Source organism: Cryptomeria japonica, chromosome 4, assembly GCF_030272615.1.
Source record: "Cryptomeria japonica chromosome 4, Sugi_1.0, whole genome shotgun sequence".
Classification (NCBI taxonomy): domain Eukaryota; kingdom Viridiplantae; phylum Streptophyta; class Pinopsida; order Cupressales; family Cupressaceae; genus Cryptomeria; species Cryptomeria japonica.
The window spans coordinates 229,702,404-229,719,436 of NC_081408.1; the positions used below are offsets into that span (position 1 = coordinate 229,702,404).

General features: G+C 34.9%; 1 protein-coding gene across 1 annotated transcript in view; it reads right to left on the bottom strand.

The window, feature by feature from the left end:
* Window positions 1-253: 253 nt before the first annotated feature.
* Window positions 254-17,033, bottom strand: part of LOC131875044 (formin-like protein 16) — an 81,201-nt gene continuing 64,421 nt past the window's right edge. The window contains exon 2 of the mRNA XM_059219046.1: window positions 254-515. Coding sequence (XP_059075029.1) covers window positions 254-515 — 262 coding nt within the window. The remainder of the gene's footprint in view (window positions 516-17,033) is intronic.

The following is a 17,033-nucleotide window of genomic DNA, read 5'->3' on the forward strand; positions in this document are numbered from 1 at the left end:
TTTCCAAAAATATAAAGTTTTCAAAAAACGGAGGTCGGATGCTCATTCTATGGCTCCCAGAGTGCAAAAATTAGACCTCACATTGACTGGAAACAAACATAGTTAAACAAAAAAATTGGAAAAAATTACCAACACCATGAGGTTGGCCTCTGAACCAGCTTTCCGATTCCTATTCATTTTCAAAAAAATGACTCCGTATGTCCAAGATAGGGCCAAAAAACCAAACCCCCCTTGTAAAAGCCAAAAAAAGGGTCTAGTGGCCAGTGGGTGGTCTGGTGGCTAGGGAGCGGCACTCTGGTGGTGCTCCAGTGGCTCCCCGGTGGTTGGGCAGCTGATTTCGGGCACCACCCGAGCCTGGTGGTGGTTTTTGGTGGGCGGTGGAGCCAATTGGGTGATCGGGTGGCTGAGGAGGTTGGGGAGGGCCGACGGCAGGGGGCTTGGTGGCGGGGGCCGCAAGCGGCAGCCGTGGGGCCGGCGGGGGTCGGGAGGCGGCAGACAAGGAGCCAAAATAATCTCTGCAAGATGAAAAACCTATTATAAGGAGAAGCAATGAAGCAAATCACAAAAGGAAAGAATACATAGGAAAAATATGTTCCAAGAGATGAGAGCTCAATAATCTCCAAAATGTATTGTCAATAATAATCCTTCTTCATACAATGAAAAGAAAGAACTCAACCTTTAAAAGGTCAAGAAACCCTAAAAGGGAGAACCTAGGTTTGCACATAATAATTAATTAAAACAATTAATTATATGCACCTAAAGTTAGCTTAAGTGTAAAAGAGATAAAGGGAACTTAAATAATTAAACAAATAATGTTTAATTAATCAAGTAAATACCTGAATACTCTAACACTCTTGCATCTCCTATAGCACTCTGCCAAGGATCCCCAAAGGATCTAATAATACTAACTCAACTAAGAGTTGAAATATATATTTTTTAAATGCATTTAGTGTGTAACCTAATGCAATGTTCTAACTAGAAACAACTCAAAATCTTAGTGGCACAATCAGAAGAAATATTACTAAACTATCTTCTAAGGTTCATTAACGATGTTACTTAACAACTCACAAAAACATGAAGGGATCTATATTTAATCATAGTTACAAATTTAAACATTCATTAAGAAATGAATATTAAAGAGAAAGATACATAAACTAAAATATTCATTCCCTTTTAAGTTTCATTATAATGAGGAACTAATAACATTCATTTAACCTTTAAGATTAGGTTCATTTTCAAACTCAAATCCAAATGTTCATACAATTCATAAAATTATAAATTATTAACATATACTTAGTTCAAACTACAAAATATTAACATCACAATTTCTAACATAATTCCTACAAAATTATATCACTTAAATTTTGTCATAATCACATCATATGCTTAGAAGGCATATCCAATAATATAATTACAAGTGATAAACATATAATGCCACAATAATATAGAGAATGCATGAAACTATCTTTGATCCATCAAGTGAACCATATCCAAGGGAAGAAACTAGAGTATGAGGAAACACCAATCCATATATGATCTTGTCCAAAATACTCGATGGAAGAAGGCAACTACAACGCGATCACATGGAACCTCATAGACCACCCCCTGTGCTAGGAGATAGACATATGGCCCACATTCACATAAGAAAGGGATAAAACAATACAATGTCACTACTTACATCCTTAAGAAAATAACCACAAGAAAGGAATAAAAATATGAACAACAACAAAAGGGTAGGACATTGGTCCTCACAAGGGAAGAGTGTCATCACATAACTCAGCCTGTGTTGTCCTAGTATGTCTCCATAGAACCTGGCACTATTGGCAATTGATACGCTATTGGTTAGTTCCACTATGTTTTCATTGATGGCAACATGATTTTGGGTTTCCATTTCATATGGTGTACCAATAGGCACTTCACAGACTCTACACCGACACTAGCACCGACACCTATAGGATAGAAGATTTCTTTGGTTACCGACAATGCAGATTGACATACTATAGTAAAGGTCATCGGTATTGGAGGCTGACACATCTTGGATCCTACATCGGCAACTTGTTTTAATGTTTACTCATTTATGTTATATGGCCGACATGTAATATGTTATTGTATATATCATTGTAAGCTGACATAAGACATAAATTTGTATAGGGTATATAGGGAAGATTTAGTAAGATCATTTTGATATGATAGGAATGTAATATGATGTAAATTCATTCTGAGAGACTATGTGTGTGAGGAATTCATTATAAGGGTTATTCCAATACATAGGTTTAGGGTTTTAGCCTGAACAAACAGAGCTTAAATTGGAACTGTATTCTGGCATAAAAGATGCTATCCTATAAGTTCACTATTCTTCAGATTGTTGTCTACTATGTTATGTAGTCAGTGAGGCTCCTATTGTGATTGAGCAGTGGGTTGTAGGCTATAAGCCATCCTGCAAGTGTAGGACCATCATATATTGTAATATCTCTTAATATGGCCAATAAATTGATATTGTGGGTCACAAATCCCCTTTGAGGTTTTCCATGTATAAATCTATGTGTTATGATTTTGATTTATGTGTTTGGTTTATTGGTTGCATTACTTCTTTCAATTTTGTTTATACTGGTAAACCGGTTGGTGTATGAATGTTTTGTTAAGGCTAAAATCTACTATTTTGGTATAACACTAATTCACCCCCCCTCTCAGTGTTATTGGTTTCCAACAATTTGTATCATTGCCTTGTGCCTTGGAGGAAGTTTAACAGCTCGAGGAAGATCTTGAAACTAGAATAATTGAATATGGCTTTGGAGAAGAAGCTTTAGATGGCACTTCAATATTATGATGCTGAAAGATTGAAGAACTTAAAGCTGCAAGATGAGTTGAATTCTCCTAAGGAATTTATTCTTGTCCTATAGGAGAGGGTATCATATTTTCAAGCTAGGAGGAAGGAACTTTTGTAAAATCAGGATGATGAAGAGAAAAATGCACTTAAGGAACAATGTTTGAAATTGAGTCAGGAGAACATGGTTATGAAGAATGAAATTCAAGGTATAACTATGAGGATGTCTAAGGAGATTGAGGACAGAAAGAAAAAGGAAGAAAATATTGTTGTATCCCTAAAGAACAAATTTGAAGAATGTGGTAGGTCGGTTCATGAAAATGATATGTTGAGAAATGATTTGGTACAATCCCAAAACAATAAGAAAGAGATTAAGAGACAAATGATAATACTAAGAGATGATTTAACTGCTACAATTAAGTACAAAGAAAAATTCAAGATCAGCTCAGCACAGCTTGAAGAGTTACTGAAGAGATAGAGGCAGATTGGAGATTCTAGTGGACTTGGGTTTGAGCAAGGACAGAGTTTCGGTACTACTAATGAAGATAAAAACCATAAGGCACCGGTAAGGCAATTCAATGCTTATAAATTCAATGGTAGATGTTTTGTTTGCAATAGATTTGGTCACATGGTTAGGCAATATAGAAACAAAGTAAATTAGAACCCTGATTCTGCTCCCGGTAAATGTACTAAATGCAATAAAATTGGTCATAACATAGAAGATTGCAGAATGAATGTAAAATGCTATGCTATTGAAATTTTTGGACATCTAGCTAATCAATGTAGGTCAAGAAATTTCACTAGTTTTAGCAAGACAATTCAAAAGAACAATGTTACATGTTATCCATGCAATGAAGTTGGACATATTGCTAAGTTCTACAGAAGCACAAATCCACCGGTTGGCAATGGAGGATCAAATGAAAAAGGAAAAGAGAAGGGTAATGAAATCCTGCAAGATCGTACTCAGAGATGGGTGAGGAAGACTGAAGAACAATCATTAGATGGGAATCTCTCGGTTACCTATCCGGTAGAAGAGGTTGCTCCTGCACCGATAGTGAGCTTATTCGGTAACTAAGGCAGATGCCTTAGGGTAGGCAAAGTTTCATGGAAGATGATGCATATGCCCCTAGAGGATATTCTGGAAGATGTTCCAGATATTGGAAAGGATTATCTGGCATTGATATGTTCAGAGTGAGATCCAGTATCTTTCATCGGCAATCATTTATGCCAATCAAAAATTAGGGTCTTCTCTCGATGGATAAAAGGTCGAATACACTTCATTATTATTCACCCAGCATTCAGAGCGATTTTGGAGAGAATTTAGAGCGACTTAGTGCAATCAGAGGCTATTGATTAATTTCATATAATTTAAAAAATTCACATGTTCTATAATAAAGCATGAGAAAACACTAGAATAAGATTTGAAAAAAATGATGAAGTAATCCTTTCATTTCATAAGATCATTCTTGCAGATTTAGTATGCAATATTTAGTGATCTGAAGAATACAAGTGATCATTGAGAAGGAAGGGGAGTGAATTAGTGATATTAAAATTTTTAAATCAAATAGTGTAAATACTGACAATACAACTGGATTAAAAGCACACACACACATAAGAGAAGATCACATAACATGATGATTTACAAGGAAAACCCTATTGAGACATGGACCAGCTAGGACTCAAACCTAGTACCTTCCATACGCTGTTGGAGTGCTCTACCACTGAGCTATTGGCCCCTCTTAGACCAATCCATCCTCGGTCCAGGTGTGGCTTATTTCCAACACCAGCACCCCCCCTTAAGTCACACCTCTCATGTTCTTGGGGTTCCTAGCCTGGACCTGGCTCTGATACCATGTTGAGACATGGACCAGCTAGGACTCAAACCTAGGACCTTCCATATGCTACTGGAGTGCTCTACCACTAAGCTACTGACCCCTCTTGGACCAGTCCATCGTCAGTCCGGGTGTGGCTTATATCCAACTCCAACAAACCCAATGTAGGAAAAACCTCGGCAAGAATTGCTAGTGGAGTCTAGTCCTCCAATCTAACCTCACAAAAGATAAAATGATTACAATATATTTTAAAGCACCAACCCTTGATGATTTTGAGCACCAACTCAAGGAGCACTAACTCCTTCACTAAGCACCTACTGAGTGAAATACAATTACACAATAAAATGGTTTTTCACAATGCACAGCCTTATTACAAATGAAATTTTATAACACCTTTCAATATAGTCCTCTACACACTACTTCTCTTATTTGGGAGTGACTTGAGATCCCTTGAAGTCAGTCTCTTGCCTTCTAGTTTCTTCTCATATGCTCAATCTTCTTCCCAATGGTCTTCTATCTCACTCTGACGGCTTTTCCTCTTTTTATCTATACTGACACCTTGTTCTTGTCATTCACATTGCTCTGCACCTTGTTTGCTCTTCTAAAATTACACTTGTCTCTGTTCTGTAGCACTTATATTCATTAGAGAATAGTTACCGTTCTTTTTGTTCACCCACCTGTTCTGCCACACTCCTCTCTTGTGCAACTGCACATCTACTCTACAAGCATATCATTTTTTTTTCTCTAACAAGCTGACCACCGATGTTCTTCTCTTTGGCATGAAGTCTATCAAAATCATCTGTGGGTACTGTAATGACATATTGTAATGGAACCACCTGCACCATAAAAATAGGTTGTATTTTAGTTTTATGCCGAACCCTGAAGTTTCTATTTGGTAAAATGATGAATTTAATAAATCAACTATTTGTGACTTAATAGTTGCTACGTTAATCAAGGACATTTTTTCAATGTCAGTTTTCTTAAGATGCTATTCTTGTTCTTTGCAGGAGGTCACATTAAACAATCATAATTTGAAACTTCTTATAGACCAACTTTGAGATCTTGTCAGTGATATTTCTCGTCAGTCCAGGTGTGGCTTATTTTCAACTTCTGATCTTATGATTTTGTTTGAATTATGACTTTCACTGAAGAAAACTGGTTTAACAATGCTAGAAAAATTGGGAATCAAGTACAGCCAATCGTTGTGATCCTATTTCTCCTCCGTCAAGAATTTTTTGGATGGATTTGCTTCTGAGGAAATTGCATTTGGGACATGATGCGACTTGCATCTGATTGATATTTAGGATAATGGTAGAATTCCATGCGTTCAAGCGTCTTATATGGTATCCTGAGAAATCTATATATATATATATATATATTGTTTTGAACATAACTATATTCGGATTAAATTCTTAAAGATGCTATTTATTTGTTCCTGAATTCATTCTCACCCAATAGCATGTGAAAATGTGTCCTAGTACCAAAAGGGGCAGTTTTATTCTCTGACAAATCTCTCTCTTATACATGGAAATTGCATTTCTTGTACATTTATATGGCTATATTACAACATGAAACATTTCTTACAATTTTATGAAATTGTCAACCCACTCTTGGGGTGCGAGGATATTAGAAGAGAATATAGTAATACTTTTTTTTACATCTAACTAATTGTGATATACATTTTTCTCAAAGGTTGAGTTACATAATGTTCGACTAAACATCGGATATTGTCATACTAGATTTTATGCCAAACAAATTCATCCTGTTATACATGCATAACTTGATTACACTTTAGGCAAAATTTGAACTATTCATATATAATTGATTCTATAGTAATTCCATAAACAATGCATCATAGCTATTATATAATAGAAAAATAATTAAATTTACTTTCTTCTTCGCTATAGGTGCATCTCAACTGAATCACCAAAACTAACACAGGCATTCGGCAGTACATAAATGAATAGGGACAAGCATTAAGACTCGTACAAACTATCAACAAGACACTTGTCCAATTTCCTTCCAAATTCATTTTAAGACCGTAAACCAACATAGTGATAATCAATAAGACTAAAATCATATACAATCTGCAGATATTTTTAGTCTCAAGTCATTTGGTGTATACCACTTCTCTGGATTTTAATACCTTTAACCTTTAAATGTGAAATAGAAGGTTTCTTATCTATCCACATTTCATAAGGATTTGTCTTGACACTAAAAATGCTTTTTATTTCAAATTCAAATTATTTGTTTTTAGGATTTGTTTTACATGCTTAAAGGAAAAATGACCTAGGTTAGAACTGAAAGTATAGAAATACATTGTTATTGGTTAATATGAGAATTTAAAATATTGTAATATTTAGAATGTTCTAACCTTGAAAATGATTTATTATAAAGATGTGATTTTTAAGGATCATGGAGTGGTTTCAAATGATACGTAGGTAAAGAGAAAAGAAGGAAATCAATGAGATTGTATATAAAACTTAGGCATATTTAAATGTACGCATCTTTTTTATATATTTTTCATTGATTATATGTTCTAACGCTTAACTATAACTTTCCAATATCTAGATTAAATGAAATTATATTCAAATGAGAATTAATGATTACAATTACTAAATAAATGATCAATTAATAAGAATCCATGATTAAATTAACCACTAAATGTACTATCAAATATATTACCAAATTGATGACTAAATTAACCACTAAATATACTAATATACTACCAAACTGATGACTAAATTAACTACAAAATATACTACCAAATTGATCAATCAACACAACCAATAAATGAACAAATCGTTTAGTCATAAATTTGGTTGTGTTATAAATGACTGGCAATAAATTACTAATGGTCACATGACCAAGATTAATCATTTATATGCAATTTTTAGTAGTTTTTTTAGTCATTTATTGTTGTTTTTGTACTAGTGCTTTCATCCCTTTTTAGCCTACTCTGATTGATGTAAGACTACATCATTTAAAAGTTCCACATCTACAAGCAACATCTTTTGCAATTCTAATTTGTTTTTCTTCCATTCTAAATTCTCCATGTCTCCATTTTGGTCATCCATGTCATCGGGTCAACCTAAGTCCATCATCCACATGGACCACTTATATATTGGCTATTAGGATTAATGATAGTCCCAAAGATACTGAGAGGGGGGGTGAATCGGTATCTAACCGGTTAAAAGAATATTTGACCTTATTAAGTATTTTGCTTTCCAAAATAGTGTACCAGTAAATAAGAATTAGTGCAGTAAATAGGAACAATAAAGACAACCTAGAAAACACACCATAACACAAGATGTTTAACAAGGAAACTCGGTGTGGGAAAAACCTCGATGGGATTTGTGACCCACAATATTCACTCACTAGCCAATGAATGGATATTACTTACAATGAGGGGCCTGCACATGTAGGAAGGCCAATTGCCTAGAGCTCACTGCTCAATGTACAAAATGAAAGTCTCACTGACTTACAATGGATTATGAGAATCCAGTATAATGTACTACTACAATTCAACATCTGCTATGCGAGGTTCAGTACAAGTTTAAGCTCATACTATAACCATAAACCTTATACAAAATCTGCCTTAATATTCGCTCATCACTTCTACCATATCCATCATATGTCTATCCATTATTATAAAATAATTTACAAGATCTCATACATAAATGAGTTTATTACAATATGCCATGTCGGCTTTACAAAAGATATTTACAATTAAATACAATAACAAAAGTCTGTTCCTATCGGCTGGGGTGTCGGTATACATTCTTGTCGCTGCCGGTGAAGTGTCTGCTGATACCAATGTCTGCCGATGCCAGTGTCTGAAGGTATCTAATAGGTTGCCATCAATGACAACACCATCATTTCTCACTAGAGTGTATAATGCGAATAGTCTCCCCCTTTGGCATTGATGGCAACACTCATGAGAAAAATCCAAAAAATTGTTCCAAAAATGAAGTCCAAGATTTTACCAAAAATGTGTGCTCCCCCTGAGCAGATGATCTCCTTTGATTAGCCATTTTTCTCTATCCACTACTCTCCCTTTGACATCAATGACAAAGGTTGTCAAAAATAGTCAAATGAGTGCAAAATTTCAACTTGAAGTTTGTAACCGGTTGGTTACAATCTATAATATGTCAACCAAAACCAAGTTTAAGCTTTGTATGAATCTATTGCTATCCTTCATGGTTGCCTCAATTCTCTAGATTTTATTGGTGAGATGATGCATATGCTCCTCCAGTAACCTTTGACCTTGAATTAATTCCTCAAAGATCTCTTTCCTCAAAGAGATAAGGTTGTCTAATTTAGGACTAAGTTTATGCTTAAGCTCTTTGGATTTTTCCTTGATCCTTGCTTTCTCTTTCTCTAGCTTTTTCAAATTTTCCTCAAATCCTACTATCTCTTGTTCAATAACTGATATAGGTTCAGATGAACCAATGATATTATCAGCGATATCATCTATCTCCTTTTGAACTTTTCTTATTTCCTTATCATTGTTCATTGTTAATAGATTTATCTTGCTTGTATCCCTGTATAGTTCCTTATACTCCAAAATTGTTGTATTCAGTGCTAGTAAAAGTGTGTTAATGTCTTGCGTGCACTTCTTTATTGATTCCTCAAAGAATTTTTCTTTTTCCTTTTCCATTTTCTCTTTGAATGTTTCCTCATTTATTTGATCAATTGTTAAAATATTTCCAGAAATGAATTTAGACAATGTGTCTAACCGACTTTAGCAATCTTTTACTTGATCTAAATTGCATTTGGGTGCAATCATCTTAAGAATAGGAATAGTGTCATCAACTGCCTTATAGGCCAATGCATTAAAATTCGTTATCTTCTTTATTGAGTCCAAAAGTACCTCTATCACATTTGTAGGTCTGAATTCGCTCAGTGAAGTACCAGATCTTTGACCAACTACCTTTACAATCTCAGTACTTGTAGTACTAGTAACCAATTTACTTGAATCAACCTTTGTTGGATTAATCTGAGTTTGCATTTCAACTAGCAATGGTTTGGTATTCTCAGTGATTACCGTTTGTTTTGTCTCAATGTGTACCTATGTATCTTCCCATTTCTCTATTGGTTTCTCAGTGTTATATACTACCGGTATCTCTATGTTATCCACTCTTGGTATCTCTGTCTTTGTCAGTTTTAGTGTGCCAACACCTACACTACTAGTATTTGTTCCACTGTCCAAAGATTTCTCTGAATGCACTGTTTTCTTTGTTTGTATTCCAACCTCAATATTTTCTTCCGGTTGCTCTGCAATGTTTTTTAGTGTTAGCAATATTATTTTTCACCTCAGTGCTATCCTTTTCCACTACTATGTTGACTTCGTGAGTATCAATGTTTATGGTGAATAAAATTTATGACTCAGGGTTAGTGTTCGCATGTGTTGTGTCAACATTTTCAGTAGCCGGTAAGTCCTCACTCTGTACTAGTGGAGTAACCAAAGGTGGTGGTAGGTTGTCAGTTACTTTTATGTTTGGTAATCCACCAACTTTACCTTTTCCTTTATCTTTGTCCTTTTGATAAACCTTGAAAGTTTTCTTAGGTCTCTTCAACTCTTCCTATTTTTTCTTCTCTACAAAAAAGATATCCCATTTGTCTGTTGTTTCCTCTACAATTTCATTGACTCTACCAGCCATTAGACTCAGATGCCAATATCCACTAGCCAAAACTATTATGTTAACTTCACTAATAAGTTCATCAATCTCCTCTATAGAGTTAACCGGATGTACTGCTAGAAGTTTTTCAATCTTGAGTTTCTTATCTAGTTCCATAACTGCAATCCTCTTAGCATCTAACCTTCTATGCAATTCATTAGGAAAATCATCTACAACTTCTATTAATACTTTCTTGTAAATGTCAAGATGTAGAATAATGTTGTTTTCAATACTTTCCTTTTCTACATCAGTGAATGTTTTATACAGTTTGCTCACATTTGCTAGGTTGCCTTCATTAGTGATTTCACTCAATAAGTTATCCAAAGGTGGTATAACCTGTTGTTGTTTCTTCTTAGGTGTCAACTTCTTTGTCGGTGGTCTTACCGCCTGTTGCTTCTGCCTTGTTGTTCTTATTTTCTTGGGTGGAGGAGAGGGTACCGGTGAAGGTTTTCTCTTCCTATCAACTCTCTTAAACTCAACAGGTATCTCACTATCAGATGATGTACCAACAAGTGAGATGTGTACCTCTGGTTGTAATCCTTCTAGATCACTTTCATTTACTCCAGTAAGGTTCTTGACATTTTCTTTTATTTCCTTTCCTTTTTTAGATGCACTCGTTATGTACTTTTCTCTTTTCTTCCTTTGTTTCAATGTTTGTACACCACTTTCAATTGATTTTGCATTACCAAAAAACTTTTCTTCTGGTTCTCTAGGTGCCTCTAACAAGGCTTTAGCATAAGTTTCAATAATGTTTACATCTACCTCATACCCCTTTTCAGTTACCCATATAGTTCTAGGAAGAACTGTTTCCATCCATATTTCATCCTTTTTTATCACAAAACATATTTCTTTGTTGTACTTATCCACTACACTCTGTGGTAGTCTCTCCCTTATTTTCATTTTTGCTTTGAAGGTTTTGAAGTACTTTGTTATATTATTTTCCTTGTCAGTGCCCATACCAGGAACTTCTTTTCTAAAATATAAAATAAGACATACCAAAATATTGCCAAAATGAAAAGTTCCTTTCTTATCACCTTTTATGTTTTTTAGATTATCTATCAGTTCATCTTTTAACCACTCACATACATCTATTTTTGCATCATTATTGACCATATCATAAGCACTTTTAATGGAAAGACTAGAAACTAAATTGAGTTGGTTTGCATGTGTGGTCTTATAACCTAAGATCATGCTTATGAATCTGACATTTTCATCTTTGACATCATTTACTCTCAGGGATCTACTATCATATGTTGCTCCTGTTAAGGTCATGACCATGTTATTAGGTTCCTTCTTAGTCTTATCCGACCTGCTACTGGTGGAGGGTAAACATGTCATTGCCCTAATTGCTTCCTGAGTGATTTTGCACACTAAATCTTGCCAAAGAAATTTTCCATGAACTCTGCTAAGGAAAATCCTCACTACCTCCTTTGGAAATTCAGGGATGTCCAAGATTTCCATAAAACCTAAAGTTTCAATTACCTTGTGTTTGGTTTGACATTTACATTTCCATCACAGATAATAGTTTTAAACATATTCAACACTTCCTCATAACCTAATTCCTCAACATTGTAGTCAATATAAATTCTAGGGTCTTCGGCATAAGCAACACCTTTAGGAATTTTTGAAAATGCACCAATAGAATCATCTTCTTAGCTATTTTAGGGATAATCTTAAAAATGGGCCTAGGGAATTTTACAACTTCCACAACAGTAGGGTTTGCAATAAATTCCAGAGCAGAGGAGGAAACCATTGAAAAATACCTTAAGCTATTTGATAATGGTTGAGTGCTTGAGAGAAATCACTTCACTTCTTTACCTTGGATGCCTTTGCTTGGATTTCACGCTCTCTGAAAGTTTGAATATTAGGTGATTTGAAAAAGAGGGAAAATCGATGATTTATAATGTCTTTTCTTCAAACAACCACATTAAATGCTCCCCGGTTAATAGAAACTTAACACATCTGTTAGTAGAGAAGAAATTCATCTTCAGACCATTAACCGAGGGTAATTTGCATGATATTAACCTTGTTGCAATACCCCCAAAGGGTTAGTTCTCAGTTGGATGAAGAATCTCCTTTCGGTGGAGTAATACTCTATTCTACTCGTGAAGGAATAGTCTCATAAACATTATGATCTATCTTTCTAATCCACTGTCTTGGAAATTCTTGCTTTACCTCATCAACCTTTTCTTTGCCTTTCAAATTGGGTCCTTTATTGTTTGTCGGTGAAGTCTTGCTTCTACAAAATTTTGCAATATGTCCAATCTTGTTACAAGCATAACAAGTCACATTATTCTTCTGAATAGCCTTTCCATATCCTATGTTGGTTTGTGTTCTACATTGATTAGATAAGTGCCCAAATCTTCCACAAACATAACATCTTACATTCATTCTGTAGTTTTCTGAATTGTGACCAATTTTGTTGCATTTGGAACATTGATCGGTGGGTGCATTATGTTCTGATTGTTTCTAGATCTATACTAATTTGGTCTATGACCATACTTGTTATAGTTAAAGCATTTCCCATTAAATTTGTAAGAATTAGGTTGTCTTACTGGTTTACTGTGATCATGATTGTTTGTAGTACCAAAACTTTCTCCAACTTCAAATCCAAGTCCATTAGTATCTCCATTAGGTTTCTAACATTTTCAGCATATCATCAAGTTCTTCTAAACTTTTCTTGAATTTCACTTTATGTTGATTTGCAGTAGCCAACTCATTTTCTAGAATTCCCATATGTCTCATAAGTTCAGTTTTATCTTGTTGCATGTGAATCAAATCTGTCTTCAACATATCATTTTCATGACTGAGTCTTAGATTTTCATTTCCAACATCATTGAGTCTCCTAGGTAGGTCATCTTCATTCTTTTTCCAATCTTCAATGTCTTTACAAAATATCATAGTCATGTCTTGCATTTCATTTCTCATAGTACTATTTTCTTACCTCATCTTGTTTACAAGCTCATTAAGAGTTTCCTTTTCATCATCATCACTCTGCATCTTCTTATGAAGTTTTTTTCTCTTATTTCTAGCAATAGTAAGATTATCCTGAAGTCCTTGAATGAATTCTTGTGCAATCCTCAGATCATCTTCAAGTTTGATATTTTTCAACTTCTCTGAATCATAGTCCACAAGAGCTCCTTCTAATTGCTTTCTTAAGTTCTCTATCTGTACTGGTGTCAGAATCTTCCTCAAGTTGTCAAGCTTTTGAAAATAGAGGACTAGGCTCTAATACCAATTGTTAGGATTAATGATAGTCCTAAAGATACTGAGAGGGGGGGGTGAATCAATATCTAACCGGTTAAAAGAATGTTTGACCTTATTAAGTATTTTGCTTTCCAAAATAGTGTATCGGTAAATAAGAATTAGTGCAGTAAATAGGAACAATAAAGACATTATAGAAAATACCCCATAACACAAGATGCTTAACGAGGAAACCTGGTGTGAGGAAAACCTTAGTGGGATTTGTGACCCACAATATTCACTCACTGGCCAATGAATGGATATTACTTACAATGAGGGGCCTGCACATGGAGGAAGGCCAACTGCCTAGAGCTCACTACTCAATCTACAAAATGGAAGTATCACTGACTTACAAATGGATTATGAGAATCCAATATATTGTATTGCTACAATTCAACATCTGTTATGCCAGGTTCAGTATCGGTTTAAGCTCATACTATAACCATAAACCTTATACAAAATTTGCCTTAATATTCGCTCATCACTTCTACCATATCCGTCATATGTCCATCCATTATTATAAAATGATTTACAAGATCTCATACATATATGAGTCTATTACAATATGCCATGTCAGCTTTATAAAAGATATTTACAATTAAATACAATAAAAAAAGTTTGTTCCTATCGGATGGGGTGCCGATATACATTGTTGTCACTGCCAGTGAAGTCTCTACCAGTGCCAATGCCTACCGGTGCCTATTCCTGAAGGTATCTAGTAGGTTTCCATCAATGACAACAGCATCATTTCTCACTAGAGTGTAGAATGCCAACATTGGCATGCATTGGTAAGGTGAAAATTATATCATTTGGTCAATCTCTACTACTGGAAGAATTTTGCCAAGACTCGGCTCCCATCACAATGAAAAAGGCTTATCTCTATAGCTCTAAAAGCTTTAAAACAATTGATTTGAGTCATGCAAAAATTCCATGTTACATCAAAAAGGTTTCCTTATCGACAAGATAAAGAATCCATCACATAAAAAAAAAGGATATTTCAATATAATTCCAAAGGGTTGTCAAAAGGAAGGAAAGTCTTGCTGAAGGGAAAGGTCTTCCCAAATATATTTTATCCACTTCCCAACCAAGGACCCCACATGAATACATCATGACCTGAGTGGACTAAAGAGAAACCACCAACTGGATTCCAAAAATGACTTTTACGCCACAACACCACATGCCCCACACAACACGTGCCTCTCCACGCAAACATTCATTTGTGAAAGAGAATATTTCATTAAAAAGAAAGGTGGCCCCCACAAAATCAACACAAAGTTGAGGAAGACATATGTGAACATCTAGTTGAGGCCCCATCAATAAGGGAGAAGACTTTGCCAAGACACCATACATTGTGAAAGAAGTAGGTGAGTCTCGTTGAAAGGGAATGTCTCATTGAAAAACAAAGCATTTCCTTTAGATCGAGACCCCATCACACCAAAAGGACTCATATAACTAAGACTTAGAGTTCTTCACAATGAAACCAAAGATGTGTTGGCATAACATATAAGACTCGATGAAGGGAAATCGGTCATACTAATAAGCCATGTCTCATTGACAAAGGAACATGTCGATGAGAAAAAAAAAACTCTCTCACTGAAAACTATAGAACTAAGGGATTTTTAGCATTTTTGTCTCTATAACAAGACCAATTTGATTCCATCAATTAAAACCATTATGAGGTCAATGTTGAACCATGATTCTAAAACTGAAGCAAATAAAAGCAGACCATTTTGGATCTCTGGAACTCATTATTTTATGCATGTCATCTACAACCTGCAATTGCAACTTGCCCTAGTTGACATCAATAACAATATTATTCTAACAATATGCCCCTTTTCTATTGATGTCAACACTTAGATTCTCTTTCCCCCATTGACAAAAATGGCAAAGTGTCTAGACAACTTACCTGCACAAGATACCAATGGATAAATTATCTAATATGAAAACTCCTCGAATTTCTCTACTGGAACCATTCCTCCTAACATAGTTTCTTATAACACTTCATCTATGATAATATGACATATTCATTTGAAAAATTATTTCACTGGAACTTTTCTCCACCTTTGATTAAGATAACATTTCCCCATGTACCCATTTGTTGTACCTGTATAGGTTCACCATATGGACCCTATATAGCAAAGATTTGTCTCCCCTTGGGAATTAGTTTTAGGCTCAAGAATAAAAAGAATTCAATAAGCTCCCCCTATACCATGCACTTTGTCTACAATAGATACACCCATGAGATAGTAAACATCTAAAACACTCTATTTTTTGTCCTGTGACACTATGTAATTGAGCAAGATGAACCATTATTACAATATAAGGAGCAGTGCCAATACTGATTAAAAAAAATTTAGATCTCCCCCTAAGAACAAGCATGAGGTTCAATGATGAAAATAATAAAATAGAATGCTCCCCCTTAACCATATATTTTTGAATTAAATTAAGTGATGAAGGAGTGTGGGACTACTCCCTACTTGACCCTGAGATATTCAAATATGTTCTTAGGGAAAGGCTTGGTGAAGATCTCTGCCACTTGCTCATCTATGCATACATAGTCCACTTTGACTTCTATCTCAATAATCTTTTTCCTGAAGAAGTGATATTTAAGGGTAATATGTTTAGTTCTTGAGCGCATAACTGGATTTTTGGAGATATTTATGGGACTTGAGTTGTCACATATAATAGGAATTGGATCTGAAAGTTCTACTTGAATATATTTAAGTGTCTGCTTCATCCACAATACTTGAGAGCAACATATAGCAATAACAATATATTCAATTTTAGTAGTGGATAATGAGATTGGTTCATGCTTCTTTCTATGATAAGAGACCAACCTATCATCAAGTAAGAAGGCTTCACCATTGGTGCTCTTCCTATCATCTACACAACCTACCCAGTCAACGTCAATGTAGGCTTGTAGGGTAAGGTCACATTTCTTTGGGTATTGTAATTCATAATCAAGAGTCCCTTGCAGATACTTAAAGATTCTCCTTACTGCATTTATATAAGTTTGTTGCTTGAAACCTTGCAACCATGCACACTGCTAGAACTACATCTATTCTAGAGACTATTAAGTACAATAAACTTCGAATCGTGGATCTATATAAAATCTGATCTACATTGGGTGACTCATCATCCTTACTTTGTTTGAAACCTATAAGCATGGGAGTACTAATTGGCTTGTTGTCTTCCATTTTAAACTTATTTAACATATTCTTAGCATAGTTTGTTTGAGAAATGAATAATACCCTTTTCTAGCTATGATATCTACAAGCCAAGGAAGTATGATAGCTCTCCAAGCATGGATGTATCTCAAACTTGTACTGCATTTGATCAGAAAAATCTTTACATAATAAATCCTTGCTGCCCCTAAAGATTATGTCATCTACATACACCACAATGATGATCATATGATTTCCATTTTTCTTGATGTACAAGTTGCTATCAACA